The sequence below is a fragment of the Rhinolophus sinicus genome, chromosome 2 (genome assembly GCF_057876585.1).
Source record: "Rhinolophus sinicus isolate RSI-liver-muscle chromosome 2, RSI-T2T, whole genome shotgun sequence".
In the NCBI taxonomy this organism is placed as follows: domain Eukaryota; kingdom Metazoa; phylum Chordata; class Mammalia; order Chiroptera; family Rhinolophidae; genus Rhinolophus; species Rhinolophus sinicus.
The window spans coordinates 132,010,637-132,028,571 of NC_142502.1; the positions used below are offsets into that span (position 1 = coordinate 132,010,637).

Genomic DNA, 17,935 nt, shown 5'->3' on the forward strand with positions numbered 1-17,935 from the left:
AATAAGATTGTTTTCTTAATTTCTTTCTTTTAGTTCATTAGTGTAGAGAAACACGTGATTTCTGTGTACTGGTTTTGTATCCTGCAGCATTGCTGAATTTGTTTATTAGTCCTAACAGTTTTTTGGTAGAGATTTTAGGGTTACCTATTTATGTCATCAGCAAATAGTGACAATTTTATTTCTTCCTTTCTGATTTGGATGCCTTTTCTTTTTCATTCCTAATTGCTCTAGATAGGGCTTCCAATACTATTTTGAGTACAAGTAGCAAGATTAGGCATCCTGCCTTGTTCCTGAACTTGGAGGAAAAGCTTTTCACCAGTGAATACGATGTTAGTTATGGGCTAGTCATATATGGCCTTTGTTAGGTTTACACAAATTAAGGGGGCAGGATAGTTGAAATAGTGATCTAATGATTAGTGTTGACAATCAGTCTACAACTTTTATTGTGGCTTCTCCACCTGATCATTCTCAGCCTTGGTCGTAATTTCATCACCCAGTGGTGATGAGCAGTGTTTTGAGCAGAACCACATCTAAATAAGATTTTGGACTATGCTTCTATCATTCCACAACTCCTCAGTTTCTTCTCTCTGAGACCTTGCACTTAAGCTAAAACAAGCACAGTCCCAATGCATTATCACATTGCTAAGGAAGACACATATTTTACTAGAATTCTTCTGGAGACATATCGTAACTTGCCAACCTGTCAGGATCATTTAAATGGGAGGAGTTTGGGGCACTCAAAAAACTTATTTGGGGTCCTTTTCTCACTCCTCAAGCCATAGCTATAAGACTACTACTCACTCCTTAATAATAAGACAAAGCCTTGTTTTTACAATTTAGATAAAAAATATTTTGAAATGAATAAAATATGTTTTTAAATTAATGGACCTCCATATATATATATATATATATATATATATATATATATATATATATATATATATATTCAGTTTCTATCTGAGAACCCATTAAGTTTCTTACATTTAGCCCAGGGCTGAACATGGCTCAGAAAAATATAACACATGACTTTCTCATTTTAATTTCAGTTTGAAAGTAAATAAAACCAAATTGAGAAATACAAAACAGAAGCAATTCCTGTTCTCTAAAGACGACTCAGAGATTTCTTTATATATCACCTATTTTATCACCAATTTCTAAAAACAAACAAAAACATTTTAAACCAGTGTTCAAGAAGATGCTCTGATCTTTTATTAAGTATGCATTTAAAGAAAGAAAAGATGCTTCAGAGGTGAAGATTAAATGTGTTTATTTTGAGTTAGTGGATACAATGGCATATTAGATACCAGCACTCCAAGCTATACCTATGTATTTGCCTCTAAACCTTCACACACGGTTAGTTTCCATTCCTCTAACAACTCACCACTGGGCCTCCTATTTCTAGCAAAATCATAGTTCAAATTAAAAAAACAAAAAACAAAAAAAAACAACAAAAAGTAAAAGCAAGGTGGATCACTATATTGTGCTTCCAGTGCCCCCAGAAGGATTACAGTTGAGTCAAACAAATGTCTATCGTTTTCAGTAAAGGGGGAGAATTGATAACATGAGCACTAGGATGGGCATTACTAGAAGAGAAAGAACAGAAGACAGATTAAAAGAAGCATTTTTAGCTGGATGAGTTAGTTTCCCCTTAGTAAAAGTAATCCACATATCATGGATATAACTTCAAAGTTAAGTTGTTCAATTTGTGGGCCACACACTTAAGCGTATTGGCTAGTACATTTTTGCACCGAAACAGAAGCAATACAAGCTTTATGTTCTATCATCACACTTCCAGATTTTTCACTTAATATACCTGCCAACCTAATGATTCTTGCATGCATTAGAATTTGCTTTTGTAGAGTTAAGTTTATTTTCCCCATCCCTCCCCCTCCCGTAAACATTGCAAGGTGAACTCTTCACCAAATTTCATGAGAATGTTGCAAAGGACAGCTCTGTGCCACCTCAGAACAGGACTTCCCTGTCCCCTCTCCAGGCTACAGATGGATCAGTAGTATCGATCGCATCCCATCGTACATGCAAACAGACTCTGCTCCCTTAATTTCCCCATGCCAGAGGCATACGAGTTGGCAGGTATGCATACAAAAATGGAATTAAAAAAAAAAAAAAAGAAAAGAAAAGAAAAGGAAAGAAAAAAAAAAAGAAAGAAAGAAAAAGCTTTCTTGTTAAAGCCTATCGTCCTAGAAGGAATCCATTGCTTTGAATTCACTTAAAGCCTGTACAGGCGAAATATGTTTCTTCTGAGAACCTCGTCTAACTCGCGTCTGGAATTCTTCCGGCTTTTCTCTTTTCACAAGGGGCTTCTTCTCTGGAGCCTTCATCTTCCAAGACACAACAGGTGAGTTGACAGCTGCCGTCCCATAGACTTTCTGGTATTTGGTTGAGGCCACATAGGATGCTTTTACCGTGAGGACAACAGCATTCATCAGGTTTTTAGCTGCCTGGATGAGTGATGTAGCACTGTCCAGCTAGCGTGGGAGGAGAAGAATGAGATACACCTGGGTCAGTCAAGGCACAACACTCACAAGATGGTGCAATTTCAGTTAAAACAATGCTTTGCTTGTGCAAGTATACAGTACTGCCCGAATTATTACATGATAAGGTGAATAGGCTACAAAGCAGTCACCTAGATTCCCCCATCCCTACTCCCTAAGAAAAAAGAAAAAAAAAGAAGATACTTCATGATGCATAGCTTTCTAAAGTCCCAATACCTCTAAAGATAAAGCCCTCTTTTTAGCATACAAGAATTCCAATGTAACAAAAGTTTTCCAAAGTAGAACATCTCATGTTATTACATTAGGCTAATTGTTAATGGTGACAATTACTCAAATGTTTAAAAAGCATTTGGCAGGCACTGGAGAATAAAAAGTTATAAGGGGTTACATCATAATTTTATGGCCTCCCAGTGGAAGTATCTATATATACATTATTTCTCCATCCTGAACTTAGGATTGGTAGGGATGCGGGCAAGCAGCTAAGCAGAGGAACACACCCATAGGTGTTCTGGCTTTTACTTATTTATTGAACTTGAGTATCCCTTTAACTATCCCAGGTCTTGAATATCCCTCCAATAAAAATATCAATAATTGTGTCAGGCGCTTGCAGGTCAGACTGCATTCAATGAGAGCCCATATGCATGTGTTAATGAAATATAGATTTTGCACTTTGTGCCAAACACTACTCTAAGAAATTTGTATTTCCCTATTTAACTTTCACAACAACCTGTGAAGTGGCATTTATTGTCATTGCTATTTTATGATGAGAGAGCTGGTGCAGACAGAGGTCCAGTAACTTCCAGTTTTACATAGCTTAAGTGATGAAGCCCTTAAAGACTGTATTACTGTACCATACTGCCACCCTGTTGGGCAGGATTGTTTCAACAACGCTACTATGGCAAGTCACAGTAGCACTGTAGGTTTAGAAGCTCATCCCCAGACTCTCAAGCCAGGGATTGCTTTTAGGTTACTTCTTTGCCGCTTTTAACTAGTCAGTGTGGTATATACTGTGTATTAGGCCATTCAATATCTATTTCAACCTTATTCTTCCTTCACTTCCTAAACCACAAATGCTGGAAAGGATAAAAACTGCATTTCCCAGACTCCCTTTCAGCTGGGATTCTACATGTAACCTAGTGAAGGGAAAAAATTAAGAGCTGGACTGAAAATATTACTCCAACCTCAGGGATGCTTGGGCATAGCTTGACTGTTCATCAAACTTCTCGTGATATCAACTGAGGAAATGTATCCACTGCAGTTAGAGGGATCCAAGGAAGTTTCTAAGCAATGTTCTTCCTTGTTGTTGAGATGGTTTGTTGTATAACCTGAGATTGGTAGACTATAGCTGCATTAGAGAAGGGGAGCTAACAGACAACCCTCTGGGTGCGAGGTGATTAGCAACGTGTTTAAGCTGAGATCCCAAACACTGTGGCTTTCTACGTAGTGTGAACCGCATTCACTTTAGCTTCATGTCATTTCTTGAGACCAAAACATGTCCCAGGCAGTGACCAGGAACAGAAGTTACATCTAAGGCCTATGTAATGCGGTTGTCTGGTCCATATCCTTTATCAAAGCTAACGAAACATCAGGCTGTGTTAAAAAAACATATTTTATGACAAATGAAACTCAATTCTTCTACCACCAAAAAAGCCCATAGAGTCAGGTAATTGGGGAAAACAATGGAAGATACTTTGTATGTATGAATTCTTTGCAATACCATAGAACTGAGGTTTCACCACTGAGAAAAATAAAATTAAAAATCAGTATTTACATTGACCCCACAATACTACAGAGAAGAAAAGTGATTTGTGGATTAGAGCCACGATTCAGCAAATATTGTAATTGACTGCTTTGTGAATGAAATTAACTAAATGGACTAAGTACTTACTCTGCTGCCTCTGCTACACAGTACAAGGTGCACATATACCAAAATAACTGCTTAACCCATAATGTTTAGTTTATACAGCGTAAGTCTCTAAAGCTAGCTAAGGAGAAGCAAATTCTAGATTATTTATGTTAATAGAAGAGAAGCCAAGCATGGATTAGAGCAGTGATTCTCGAAGTACAAGCTCTGAACCAGCAGTATCAGCATCACCTGGGAACCAATTAGAAATGCAATTTCTCAGGCCAATCTCAAACTCTCTGAATTAGAAACTTGCAATCCAGGGGATTCTGATGCATGACAAAGCTTGAGAACCACTGAATTAATGAAACCCAACGACTCTCTGAAGACTTATTTCATCTAATGATTTCAGGACTTTCATGATAGGTGAGTTTCATAACATCATAGCCAGTGATTTGACTGAATTTCACTTTTTTATCTTTTCCATTATACCGCCCAGGTAACAGTGTAAATCATGAAGGAAAGAGATAAGATAGTAAAATGTTGGGACAATTAGAAGATCAGTCATGGTCTCTTTAGAAGCTAAATATTATATTCCTTGGCCAATTGATGGTTCCCTAGAAGTGTCAGGTTTCAAAAGTGAGTAATATTCATTCATAATGTTAGTTAATTCTATTATGTGCTATGGGTAAAGAGAGTGTAAAATGATATAATATCAGGGACAGTTCTGTTGATTTGCTTTGGAGCAAAAGAATTAGTAGAAGTAGAAGACAACATGTCTATCGTATTATTAAATAGTTCCCCAAAAAGCAAATCGTGGGAGAATTGAGTGGATCCTAAGAGAAGGATTACAAGTAATTTGGAAATTTTTACCACAGATTCCATTTTCAGATAGATGGTGTCTAATTCTGCAGCAAAAATATGATAGCCTGTCTCTTCTTCAGAACCCCTTTGCTCTCCCAGCCTGAAGCAGGAATCCTGTGAATAAACCTAATACATTGGTCAAGAGTGAGACAGTTCTGAAATACAAAGCCAGTTAATTCATTCAAGCCACCTGGTAGGGCAGATACTGTGTTTCCCCGAAAATAAGATCAGGTCTTATATTAATTTTTGCTCCAAAAGACGCATTAGGGCTTATGTTCAGGGGATGTCATCCTGAAAAATCATGCTAGGGCTTAATTTCTGGTTAGGTCTTATTTTTCGGGGAAACACGGTACTGAATTTGTTGCAAGGCAAAGCAAGGAAGTGAAGGACCTGGCTAGCTAAACTTGAGCAAATATACTCCTCGACAATAAGCTCAATCTAAAATTAATGCAAAATTTTACTTTTTTATTCAAACTTCAATTACCAGAGGTTAATTTTTTTTCATATGCCCTATACCCACTTGACTGATTAAGATCATTATCAGTATGATCAGAATTTGTTTTATTTAAAAATGAGTCTCCTTTATGCTTGTCCAAAATAGCTCTGAGACCTGGTTTCTAAGTGGTACATTTTGCTAAAAATTCACTTCCTAAAGAAAATACATTAAAAAAGGGTACAGCTACATGGCAAGGTGATTTTTTAAATACATAATTGTTTTCTATTTTGTGATTTACCCTGTAACCATGGCATTTTCAAATAAGACATGCAAATGATTCTGTATAAAGTTTTTATAATAATAACCAACATTAACTGAGCAATTAGCAGGTGCTTAGAATTGCCCTAGTCCTTTCAATTAAATCACATGATTTGAGTTTCAAAAAATCTTGAAATAGCAACTACTATTACCCCCATTTTACAGATGAGCAAACTGAAGCTTAGATAGGTCATGTAAATTGCCCATGTAGTAATGGGTAAAGTAGGGATTAGGATCAATACTCTTTGTCTCCAAAGCCTACTACTGAACCAATTCACTACTTCTCTGAAGCATCATTTAATCTCTGGGTCTTATTTTTTCAGTGACTACCTGTCATTCAAAATTAACCTGTCTCAAGTATTAATTCTGTCTGGGTGGAAGCCTGTCCTTTAATCCTGGTAACATCCTGTAAACATCATGACTTCATCTGGTGAAAGGCTCCATCTCATCTGGTCTGTGGTTTTTTAGTCTCATTCTTAGAGCCTGAATTCTCTATAGTTGAATCTCCTGGCCTCAGCTGTTCTCCTTCTTCGTGCTCCGTCCTTCCCAGTCTTTCCTGGCCTTTAGGGTGTCATCCTGGTTTGAGTGCTCCCTCCTGGAGGCAGTGCCTGGAATCTGAGCCCTGCTGGTTTCTCGTGTTTGCTCAGTTTCTCTGAAGCCCACTGACCACATATCTATAACCACTGGTTGTGCCTATGGGTGGGGCTCACCTAAGCTAATTGGGGTGTGCTAAGTCTTTAACTGGGCTGGTCCTGGTAGCTTTATAAGAGCCTCAAAAGTGGATCATATCTCAGCCATTGCTGGCATAGACACTGACCAGAATTTTCCACAAAAGAGACAAATCTTTTCCTGCTTAAAGGCCTTTCTATTCCTACTGGACGTCCCATTCAATTCCTAAGTCTAGTCTAAGAGAAGCTGCTAATTTTCACTTTTAAAAATAAGAACCTACACTTAGCAAAGAAGACCATGAGCCAGTCTCTACACAGGCTCCCCAAGTTTTATTTGTCTTATTCAATCTCACAACCACCTCAGAGACAGGAAATTTTATTATGCTCAACTGGGATTTGGAGGGGCCGTAGAGCTTGTCCAGGATAGCATTACAAATAAGAAGCAAATAAGCCAAGATTTAAACCTGGGCAGCTTAACTCCAGAGCCCATGAGCTAACCATTGCTCCATGCTGCTTCCTAGAGTCATGTATGACAGAAGAATCCACGTCCCCCAAATCTGTCAAGCTGTGCTAGGCTAATTCTCTCCATTCAATTTCATGGGTGTCTGCTGTGACAAACCACAGAAATTAGGCTTCTCCTAATTCTGTCATTATTCTTTTAAAATATCAAAGTACTATTTTAAAAAGTCAACAGATGTTTCCTCACATCTTGTTCTATTATAGTCCATGAAAAGCAAATAAGGGCAGGAGAGCTCTTTTTCAGCTGTTTCTATAGGGTTTTTATCTTTTTCTGCCTCTGTCACCACTCTGTCTTCTTAATCTCATACAACTTTTGATAGATTTCTCTTTTGCTGTACCATCCTCAGTTTGGATTGTGAATGGAAGGAAAACACTAGAGGGAAGACTCCTGAATTGTGATTCTTCTATTAATTGACATTTATGCTGCCTAATTCCTTAAGTCAAAGCTGAAGATTGTCATGAAAGGTGCTTAACATGACTGAAAATATACAGGAGCAGCTAACGAATTCTGAAACCCCAGGTCTTAAGTTCCATGTTATTTCATTTACATGGCGTTTACACCACAAGGTGTTCAGTTTCCATAGACACAATTGTGACTGCATGACTCAATAAGATTCTCTTAAATGAAAATGCAACTACATTTCTTGAAATGCTGAATTCTCATTTATTCTTTACCCTTAACTCTACCCCTCCATTTTTCTACATATATTGATTCATTCAAAGAATTCTTCAGACTCCTAGTGTGTATCTATTTTGTGCCAAACACAATGCTTTAGTGTTGGTATACAAACATAGACACATAAACTAAAAGGTTTAATACTCTGTGATAAGTGCTTTAGTAGGATGTAAGGTGATAAAGGAACACAGAGAATGGGGGATCTACCTTGAGTCAGGTGGGGACAAGGTAGGAAAATAAAACTTCATGGTGTGCGTGATATGTAAACTCACTTTAATGGATGAAATAGACCATTGTTGGTGATTGGATGGTTGAGTGATAAAGGACAGCTTAAATTTCTAGCTTGTACAACTGGGTATATACTGGTGCTATTAACCCAGGTTATAGAAATAAGAGGGAAACTGAGGTGCTACAAAACTGAGTTTAATGTTGGACTGACTGAGTTTCAGATGTGTGTGTCACATGTCAGCAGTTATCAAACGGACAGTTGAAATGATGGGAGTAAAATTCCGGAAGCTAGAGGTAAGAAACCACGTATTTGCTTACACTGGTCTTCCTCACAGTTTCATGAAGAGTGTTCGACATATTATAGGTATATAACTTACGTCAGTTCTGTCTAATTTCTTCTTCCCTTCATATTCGTTATTTAGCATTTTTAGAGAGATAATAGGATGCTGAATGAAATAGTAAATCAGTATTCTTTTATCACATCAAAAAGTCCACTAACTGTACTAAAAATTCTCTCAGCATTATGCTTTCAAGATCAAAACCAATATTCTTTTAATATAATCAAAGACATACCATCATCAAGAAATCACAAAATATCTTAACTATTCCCCTGACAGCCAAGGCTACTTTCTATTCTATTAAGTAATTAGCAATCACTCTTGATAATGGTGAACTTCCTGGGGCCAATCAGCAATACAATAAATGCAGTTTAGATTTAACAGCTGGTTTTAAAAACACACACATTAAAAACAAACAAACAAATGAAAAAAACACAACACCACATAACATAGTCAAGAGTACAAAGTAAGGTAAAAGGTAGATGGGAATGCATTGGATTAACTACATATAACAGTAAATATCTTAGGATATTAATTTGTGAGGACGAGAAATATAATTACAGAAGAGAACTAAAATTTCACTATGTGTTCTACATTAATCCATTTAAAATATGCATGCAGAGATACAAATACAAGCTGGAAATGAATCTACTTTCAAAAAGGTTGATTATTTATCACCAAAAATATGATGAACCACAAATGGCATGGAAATCCCAGGTACACAGAACTCTGTCCCTTGGATTAAAAAGAATGTAAGTGCCATTAGACTACTGGTGAAGGTAGGTAGAAGAAAAGAAACCAAATCTGTTTGAAGGTGATTTTGAAATATAAAAACTGAGGAGTTTGCTTTACCTCAGAAAGATTAGCAGTGCCTGGGAGAAGAAACCCAGTCACATTTGGGTCTGGGCTTTTTTATTTTAATGTTCTCTAGTCAGAGCTAATGATTTTGAGAATGCTAAAATGATTCTGCAGATATGGGTAGAGTCCATTTTTATCTCCCATGTACAAGATCTTTAAATAGGAATAAATTAGTGTTAAACATAAGAACAAGACATATTTTAATGGGACTGTGCTATACATATTCAGGCCTGGGGCAGTGTTTTGAGGGGAGGAAGTTGTGATGGGAGAACTGACATAAATTGAAAGCAAACACCTTGAGAAAACTGGAATCTTTCCACTAGAGATGGTCATTTATTTATATTTAAACAGTTATCAACCCAAAATGAGTCACAAATTGCTTTCAGGGAAGGAAGGGGAAAAAAAAAGACTTTGCTACATGTCAGCCTTGCTGTTAATGACTGGGAGGTTAGAAACCTAAAGCATTGGCGCCTATTATCAGCCAAGAAGAACATTTCATGTTTAAAAAAATCCATGAGACTTTGAAGAGATATTTGATCTCCTTAGAAACTGTGACACATTTGAAATACCTTGAAATATCTGCCTACTTTTTCCAGAGTCTATATCAATAACACTTTTGAAAACTCTAGCAAGTCCAGGGGAATAAATAACTCAAGCAAACAAAGACATGCTGAAAAGGTTCAGCCTAATCGCATCTTTTCTCACTTCACGGATGTTTACACGCTTGCAAAAAAGACAATTCCTTTGTGGCAAGCCCTCCTTTCAGTGTTCTAGCCCACTCGCTGCGCTGCCCCTTATCGAACATCAACAATGAAGGCAATTAGAAAAGATGGGTCCTTCCTCTTAAGACAGTGACAGTGGTGAACACAGGGCAGCAATATGCCACTCACCCGTGTGGTGGCCAGGGCAGACAGCAATCAGTCATGGCACTTGGCTCCCTCACAATCTGCTGGGAGGCATGCGTGATAAGACATCTCTAGCTCCCTCCTCCAAGAGGTCAAAAACAAAAATAACTGATAGCTAAATGCAATATGATATCTACTGCACCTCTACTTCTACATTTAAATTAATTTGTTTAATATCTTTTGTTTCTGTTACTACTAATCAGATCACTGACCATATTTTTTATCGAAATGAAGCTGCATCATTACTTTTTTGTTCCCATAGCTAATTTTTAGGGACAAGTTGTGCACTTATTACTTGACACCATAGTTGCTAATTAATGAACTCATTAAGCAGAAGACATAAGTATTAACAGACGTGCAAAGAACTTGGGTGTGTGTGGTTTTTTTATATTAGTATCAGGTGTACAAAACAATATAATGATTAGACAATTACACCCCTCAGAAAGTGATAACCCCCTCCCCAAATCCACTACTCTTCTGACATCGTATGTAGCTATTACAATATCATTGACTATATTCCCTATGCTGTACTTTACATCCCGTAACTATGTGTGTGTGTGTGTGTGTGTGTGTGTGTGTGTGTGTGTGTGTGTGTGTGTGTGTGGAGAGAGAGAGAGAGAGACAGAGAGAGAGACAGAGAGAGAGAGACACTATAGTTGACATTCAATATTTTATATTGGTTTCAGGTGTACAGTGCAGTGATTAGGCATTTATATAATTCCAGGGGGGGGTGATTTTAAATCAGGTGATAAAAATTAGCTGCATATATTAACAAGTATGGTGTCTGAAGTGAAAATGACCATCACAGGTATGCTGTGATTGTTGTTAAAAAAAAAAAAAGAAGAAAAAACTGCTTTAAAGCTATTAATATTAGGACATTTACTGATCTGTGATAACTGATAGCTAAAATATTGTGGGATAATTCTCGAGGGGTTGGATTCATCCCAGGTGTATTCCCATTTGATTATGGGATCTTGAAAAGCAAATGTTGTACAGCTTTCAGTTGTGGCTCAATCATGACAGAAAGGAAGACAAGAAGGCAGTTATTTTCTCTGCAGGGCTTCCTTGACTGATGCCAGGGAGTCAGCTGGTGCTCTACCAGCACCGATACCCAGTGGTTAGTAAATCTGTGTGTAATGGCTCAAGATTCAGTCGGCAAAGTCCTTCACAGAAAAGCACGGCAATCCCAGTCAGGCTAAGAAAATATCTTCACAGCATTGCTGAGAAATTTATCAATTGGCTCTCAGGTAACTTTCTTAACTGGACATTTTTGTGTCTTCGTTTTAAATTCATTTAGGTAGGTAGTAGCGCTTCATAGTCAGCAAGTCCACTGATTAACTGTCTTCATTTGCATTTTTTCAATTATAGGTAAGTAAACCTTGGGGACTCCCATGAAGGTTTAATTACAGTCAACAAATTTCCTAAATATGGCTTAGAGCCATTTTTTCTCACCATTAAAGGCAGAATAGTTTTTGCTCAACCCCAAACAAGATATGCTTGCTCACCTTGGAATCCCAAGGAGAAGAGGGAGTACGGAGATGTGTTGGTCCTTGGAAAGTTATGAATAGACATCTCTGTTCATCTAGGCAGTCCCCACCTCCTTTTTCTACATTTCTTCCTCCCCACCCCCTTCCTTTATCCCACACTTTACGATCTCCTTTCTGGGTTGTTCCTAAGAAAGGAACCCAAAGGAGAAGTGCCAATATGTTCTTAGGCACAGCCACAATTGGGAGATAATTCCTGGGTACAGAGACAAGCTTCATGTCACCACCATCCAAGGTTCATACTTTGTATCAATTCTTCAACAGCTAAAGCTCCTTTTCACCTTCCCTATAGAAGAGGCAGCTGGCAGAAGACCAGCACTTTGATCTCTCTGTTCCCCTCATTCTTTCCCCCATGAGCAGTATCAGCATGACTGTGAGACAGATCTAACACAAACCACTGTCTCAGAATCCAAGAAATAATGTTTTCACAAAATGGATGAAAGAGCCATTACTGGACCCCACACTATCAGAAAGGTGTAATTATGTAGGCACGTGTTATCTACTGATAAATGATGAAGGTTATTTAACACCTTATGAAATGGCTCCTAGGCTCCAGCATGCAAAGTGCTAACACTGAGTGAAGAATGGACAAACAGGAGTCAAGGACCACAAGTTTGGGTGGATGCTAGTTGGTGGAGGACTGTCCCTAGAAAATAAGCATCACTGACGGCCTTGGATTATTATCTTCCATCCCTTCAATTCTCTTCACATTCAACCACTACCAACTGTGTTCATAAGTTGGGGGGAAATAAACTCCTATCCAGTCCATGCCCTCTTCTTAACATATGTGTGGGAAGAGCTGATTAAAGCCTGTTGCTATCTGGGTTCCTGATGAAAAGCGTAAAGAAGAGCCGAACAGATGTCTTCTCCAGAGACTGTTTGCTGCCTCCCCTCAGCATCCTAGTTCCTTCTTCTCCACTCCTTTCTTCCACCAAGCCCTGCACATACTCTTCCCTCTGGTAAGACATTCTCACATTCTATGCTCTGCCTCCTGCTCTCCCTGTTGCTCCGTCCTTTCCTCCTTTCCTCTCTTATTGCGAAAGGAAAGCCTGGGCTCTGGATTGAAAGCCCAAGTTTACACCCTGATCGGAATGATCAATGGCTCTGTGTTCTTGAGGGCTACGCAACCTACCTCTACCTCAAATGTTTTATCTTTAAAGTAAAAATGGAAAACAACAACAATAACAAAACATTTAAGTATTTAGGTATTAAATGAGATAATGGCCTTAAATCTGAGTGCCTGGCACATGGTAGGCCCTTAACAAATCTTCACTTTTATTATTACTGTGGTCTATCTTTCCTGAAGTCACCATTTGAGTCCAAAATAAGTGTTTCTAAAATTATTTTTCTTCATTTACACCTCCTTCCTTTTACTTTCTCCTTTCACGTTTTCCCCCATCCAGCAGTTTGGACTCTCTCTAACCCTCTTTTACTGAAGCTCCCACCACCTACTTTGGCTTGCTTGCAATGCCTGAATATTAGTTTCACTGTGTTAGGGATAACGGCATGGAGAAGTTCACAGGGGGACTAGAAAAGCACCAAAAAGATTTGTACCTTTTCTAGTAGTCCTGAATCCTTTAGCTGAGGAAAAGGAGGAATCAAGACTTGGTACAAGAAAATAAGCTTTTTGGCTAAAAGTCTTCTACTCCAAATATCTCAGAACATTCATGGCTTAATATGGGTTGGAGGAGGACAAATGGTAGAAAGTCAAGATAACTCTAGTTGGAGATAGAGGGAAGATAATCTAGACTGGGAAGGTGATGTTTAAAGATCTAATTTAAGAGACATAGAAATAGTCAGTGTACGATATTTAACCCAACCACGTACAGGGCCAAAAATTCTAAAAATTCAGGCTCCTCATTTTGGTTAAGATATTTTTCTAATTAAAAAGAAAATGATGTTTCCTGGAAAGCGGAACACTTCAATTCATTTAAAATCTTATATTCTTATCAGAACCAGTTGAGAGCCCTAACTACATCAAAAATGGAGCTGCTTCTGGCCTGGAAGGGCCCATCAAACACTGATGATCAGCCCCCCAAGCTCTGTGCTTTATCTCCATCAAAAAACAAACACAGGTTCCCTAGACTTGTTTTGTAAAGTCTTAAATCTGTTTTTCTACAAACTGGGTTATTTTTCATCTTTACTTCAGTTGAACCAAGTCCTTGCCATATCCAGCTAAGATTGGTCTGTGTCATCATTAAATCCATCCATAGACTTGAGGTATTGAACCTCCATATTCTTTAGAGGTTCTTGAAAGTCTCTTCCAGCTTCTCAGAACATGAGTATAACAATCTTGCTCCCTTTGACTAGACTATGCTCACATTTATTAACCAAATAAGTTAGCAAAGGGCATATTCTGAGAATAGATCTTCTAAAGAAAAAAATCCAAGATGATTAAAAATCAAAATCTAAGGAAGGACATTGTCTAGGCTATGACCTGAAAAGGCCAGGAGAGAGAACAGATGCAATACTACTACTACTACTACTACTACTACTACTACTACTAATAATAATAATAATAAACACAATGGGCAACCTTAAGACAAGCCATATTTGTCGATGCTCCAGGCCTCTTCCAGAACCAATTAAGAAAGGATGGTTGACGTGAGTCACAGTGTCTGTCATTTCTTCATTGATACGTTGAGCAGACATGCTCAGTCAATAACAGTACTTTGTTCTACTGCTCCTAGAGTTCTTCTCAAAACATAGCCCAGTCAATCACTAGTAACTGAGGAAAGTTAGCAAGCAAGATAAAACCCATTTACCATCTCCTCTATGGGCCTCCCAACCCCCACCCCAACCAAAGGCTATATGCTTTAAGAGTAGTATATTAACATCGTTTCTCCCTCATTATCATAATTTTCTCCTCACGTAATTCATACAGAACGATCTCTTAAATATAATGCAGAAAATTGAAGTGAAATGTTAGAAACATATTACTATAGAAATTAATTCACTAACTTAAAATTTCAACTCTTCTTTCATCACAGAAATGAGAATTACGACAAGAAGAAATGGATATCATTATTCAAGGGTTCATAAGAGGTCGTCAGTATAATGCATGGCTTAAAACCAGTAATTTTAATTAAATGAATTTTAAATCTGAGCAGTTGATCCATAGCTTTTTATAATTGAACATATTTTTCTGCCTACTTTTAAGCATTTTTTTTTTTTTTGAGCAGACATCACATAATACCCTCCTTTTTTTTTTTTTTTCTTTCTCCCTGGTCACTGCTTTTCCCATTATAAGATGTATACCCGCTACCAATTTCATTACATATTCAAATAATTTCCAAGTCTCACAATGCAGTGTGTACACTGTCACAGATTCAGAGAGAAGGTTCCTATCTTTAGTTCAGAAGATAATTCAATGAGTTAATAAGCCTATGTCTTTAACTTAGATCTAGATCACACTTCAGTTTCTAGCAATAGCTGTTACTTTCACAAATAAGACCTCTTGACATTTAGGGAATGATCTAAGCTTCTGCAGATTTCTTTTATTGACTCATCCCAACATTCCAGAGATAGGCAAGAGCTCCCTGATGAACTCCACCTTCTTAGGCTCAGTTGTTGGCAACACAACTCAACCAACTGTTTGGATCAAAAACTCAAAATCTTAGGTTCCACCTTGTTCTCCTTGATCCAGCATCCAATCTGCAGTCACATCCTGCCAACAGCATGTTTGAAATATATCCATTATTTGACCTCTTCTTACCTTCACCACTGTCACCACCATGTTCAAACCATCTCTAGTTGGATTGTGCAATAATTTCCCATAGCTCGTGTCCTTGCTTCCCACCTTTTACCTCCCAGTCTATTTTTAAATAGGAGGCAGAATGACCTGCTAAATACATTCACATAATGTCATTCTTCTTAACATTGTCTAGTGGATCCCCATTTCAGTCTGAGTCAAATCCAAAGCTATCAAAATGGTCTTCAAGGTCATATGTAATCTGGAACCTAATAGTTCTCATTTCTCCTTTGTTCACTCCTAAATACTGGTCCCTTGGCATTACTCAGATAGACCAGTCATGCTCACACTTCATGGCCTTTGTGTTCATTTCTTTCTCTGCTTCGAATGCTCTTCCCCAGATACCTGTGAGCCTTGGTCCCTCACCTTCATCAAGTCGTTAATCAAGTTATCAGCATCTTGGTGAAAACTTCCCTTTTCAAATTGCAATTTCATTCCCATACTTATCCCCTCAATTTGCTCTCTTTCTCTGTTTTAATATTTGTCCATAAACTTATCATCATCCAAACAAATATTTTCTTCTTGGGTTTACTGTCCCCCACCCCCTGCTATATTTCAAACACCTAAAACAGTGTCTGGCACACAGGTCTTTACTAAATATTTGCTAAATATTATTAAATAATGGCAACTTCATGTATAAGGAAATAAGAGATGACAAGCTTGTCCAAAGACACAAAGCCAGCGTACAATGCCTAGCACATAGCCAGCTCTTCCGTGCATTCTACCTGTTCATTCTACATGGACGACTACTCAAAGACATGATATTGGCAGGAGTGTGGAATTTAGGGACATGATAGAGAAGGTAAATTTTCGCTAAATTGTAATACAAATCATATTACCTCATCTTCTGATGTGTCCTCAGTGATAGAACGTTAGGACTAGGCTTTCCTCAGAAAAACATCCACAATCTTATTCTTTGTGTTTATTGCTTTCAGTGTATAAAAGTCTGAGCTTTCTTTAAGGACCATTTCCCTGTGAATAGCATCTATGAGGCACTGCGCTGTGTTTGCTAGGTACAGTGCTGGTGTCTTAATAAATTATCTCTAATCTTCAAAAGATATATAAGGACATACCATCAGTCCTTCTTTACATATGATGAAACTAACATAGAGAAAAGTTAACATTTTTGTGAACTTGAGTTCACAGAATTCATATGACCATCCGTCCACTGTGACACAAGACATGCAGTATTCCTTGACCTGGATTTCATCATGGCCTTTGCCTGCTTTGAACTCTTCATTCCTGGCTATTGATGCCATTTATCTGGAGCAAAACGTGAGTTATGGTGGGTATTAACTGTTCAAAGACAGTCATGCGACTAAGCAGTAATGAGGTGAATTTGCTTATGGCACAAAAAAAAAAAAAAAAGTCACGCCAATTTCCAATCCTGTAGTCATGAGTCATATGAGGTATGAAGTAGGCAGGTAGCAGGAACATCACTTTCTATTTACTCATTTTCTTCCCAGCAAGTAAAAATATCATCTATATGGTCAAAGAAAACTTGATTAAATAACAACCTCTAATTCTCCTCCCCTCTAGCCACTCTATATACCACTTCCTATTTATCCAAACATTATGAAAAAACTTTATTCTAAATTTCTACAACATTGCCTTTTAGTCTGCCAGATAGTGGGCACCATGATATAATGTGAGGTTGATTGATACAATTCCTAAGACCCCTTCAGATATATTAGTATGTGTCAGAATTCGTAGATAATGGTAACAGCTCCTTCCTGTATTATCTGCTCAATTACTAGTCTATGGGAGATAGCTCGGCAATGCCCTTACATTGTACAAAGCACAAGATTACCCAGTAGAGAAACTGGCTGTAATCTTGGCTGTGCCAGTTACCAACTGTGAAAGTTTGGGGGCACTCCAGTAACCTCTCTGAGTTTCTATTTCTCCAACTGTAAAATGTAGTTATTGATTGCAATATGCTTTCATGAGTTACTCTAAGGTCCAGGTGAAAAGGTAAATCAAACACTTCCAAAGCTTAAATAAGTATGTCACTATCAATGATTACTGTATAACTTCTGGGTACCATTGGAAATCTTTTTTACTATCCATCATAATTTATTGGATCACCTGGATACCTTAGGCCCAAGAAACTGTGCACAGGGAAGGGTATTCCAATAGATGCTAGGATAGTGTGAGGGCATCATAAGCCCCAGCAAGACAAGAACAAGATACTTCCAATGGGAGGTAAGCTTTCTTCTTCCACCTGACAGTGCGAATAACTAGGGATGAAGGACGGATGTGGTGGGGTAGCTACAATCTCACTTTTCCCATTTATGGAGAACGGTCAGGAAATGTGATTCTCAAAAGAAATAAAACATAGGCACCTGCTACTAGAGGCCTAAGAACTGGTTATGGAGTGCAGCCCAAAAAGAGATACAAAAAGTCAACCAAAAAAGGAGGTAAACCGTTCTTGTAATATAAGCAGCCAGATCAGCCCTGGAACTGTCTTTGGGGAT

At 38.0% G+C, this 17,935-nt stretch overlaps 1 protein-coding gene across 8 annotated transcripts in view; it reads right to left on the reverse strand.

The window, feature by feature from the left end:
• Window positions 1–1,250: 1,250 nt before the first annotated feature.
• The window catches only part of CTNNA2 (catenin alpha 2), a 1,050,986-nt gene continuing 1,034,301 nt past the window's right edge, over window positions 1,251–17,935 (reverse strand). For 3 of the 8 annotated variants that reach the window (XM_019750019.3, XM_074332252.2, XM_074332250.2), the window contains one exon: window positions 2,063–2,486. In XM_019750019.3, the coding sequence (XP_019605578.1) occupies window positions 2,199–2,486 (288 nt within the window). In that variant the 3' untranslated portion in view covers window positions 2,063–2,198. Of the gene's footprint in view, window positions 2,487–5,229; window positions 5,347–17,935 lie in introns of all 8 variants that reach the window. The other 5 variants (XM_074332253.2, XM_074332251.2, XM_019750020.3 and 2 more) reach the window with 3 other exon arrangements.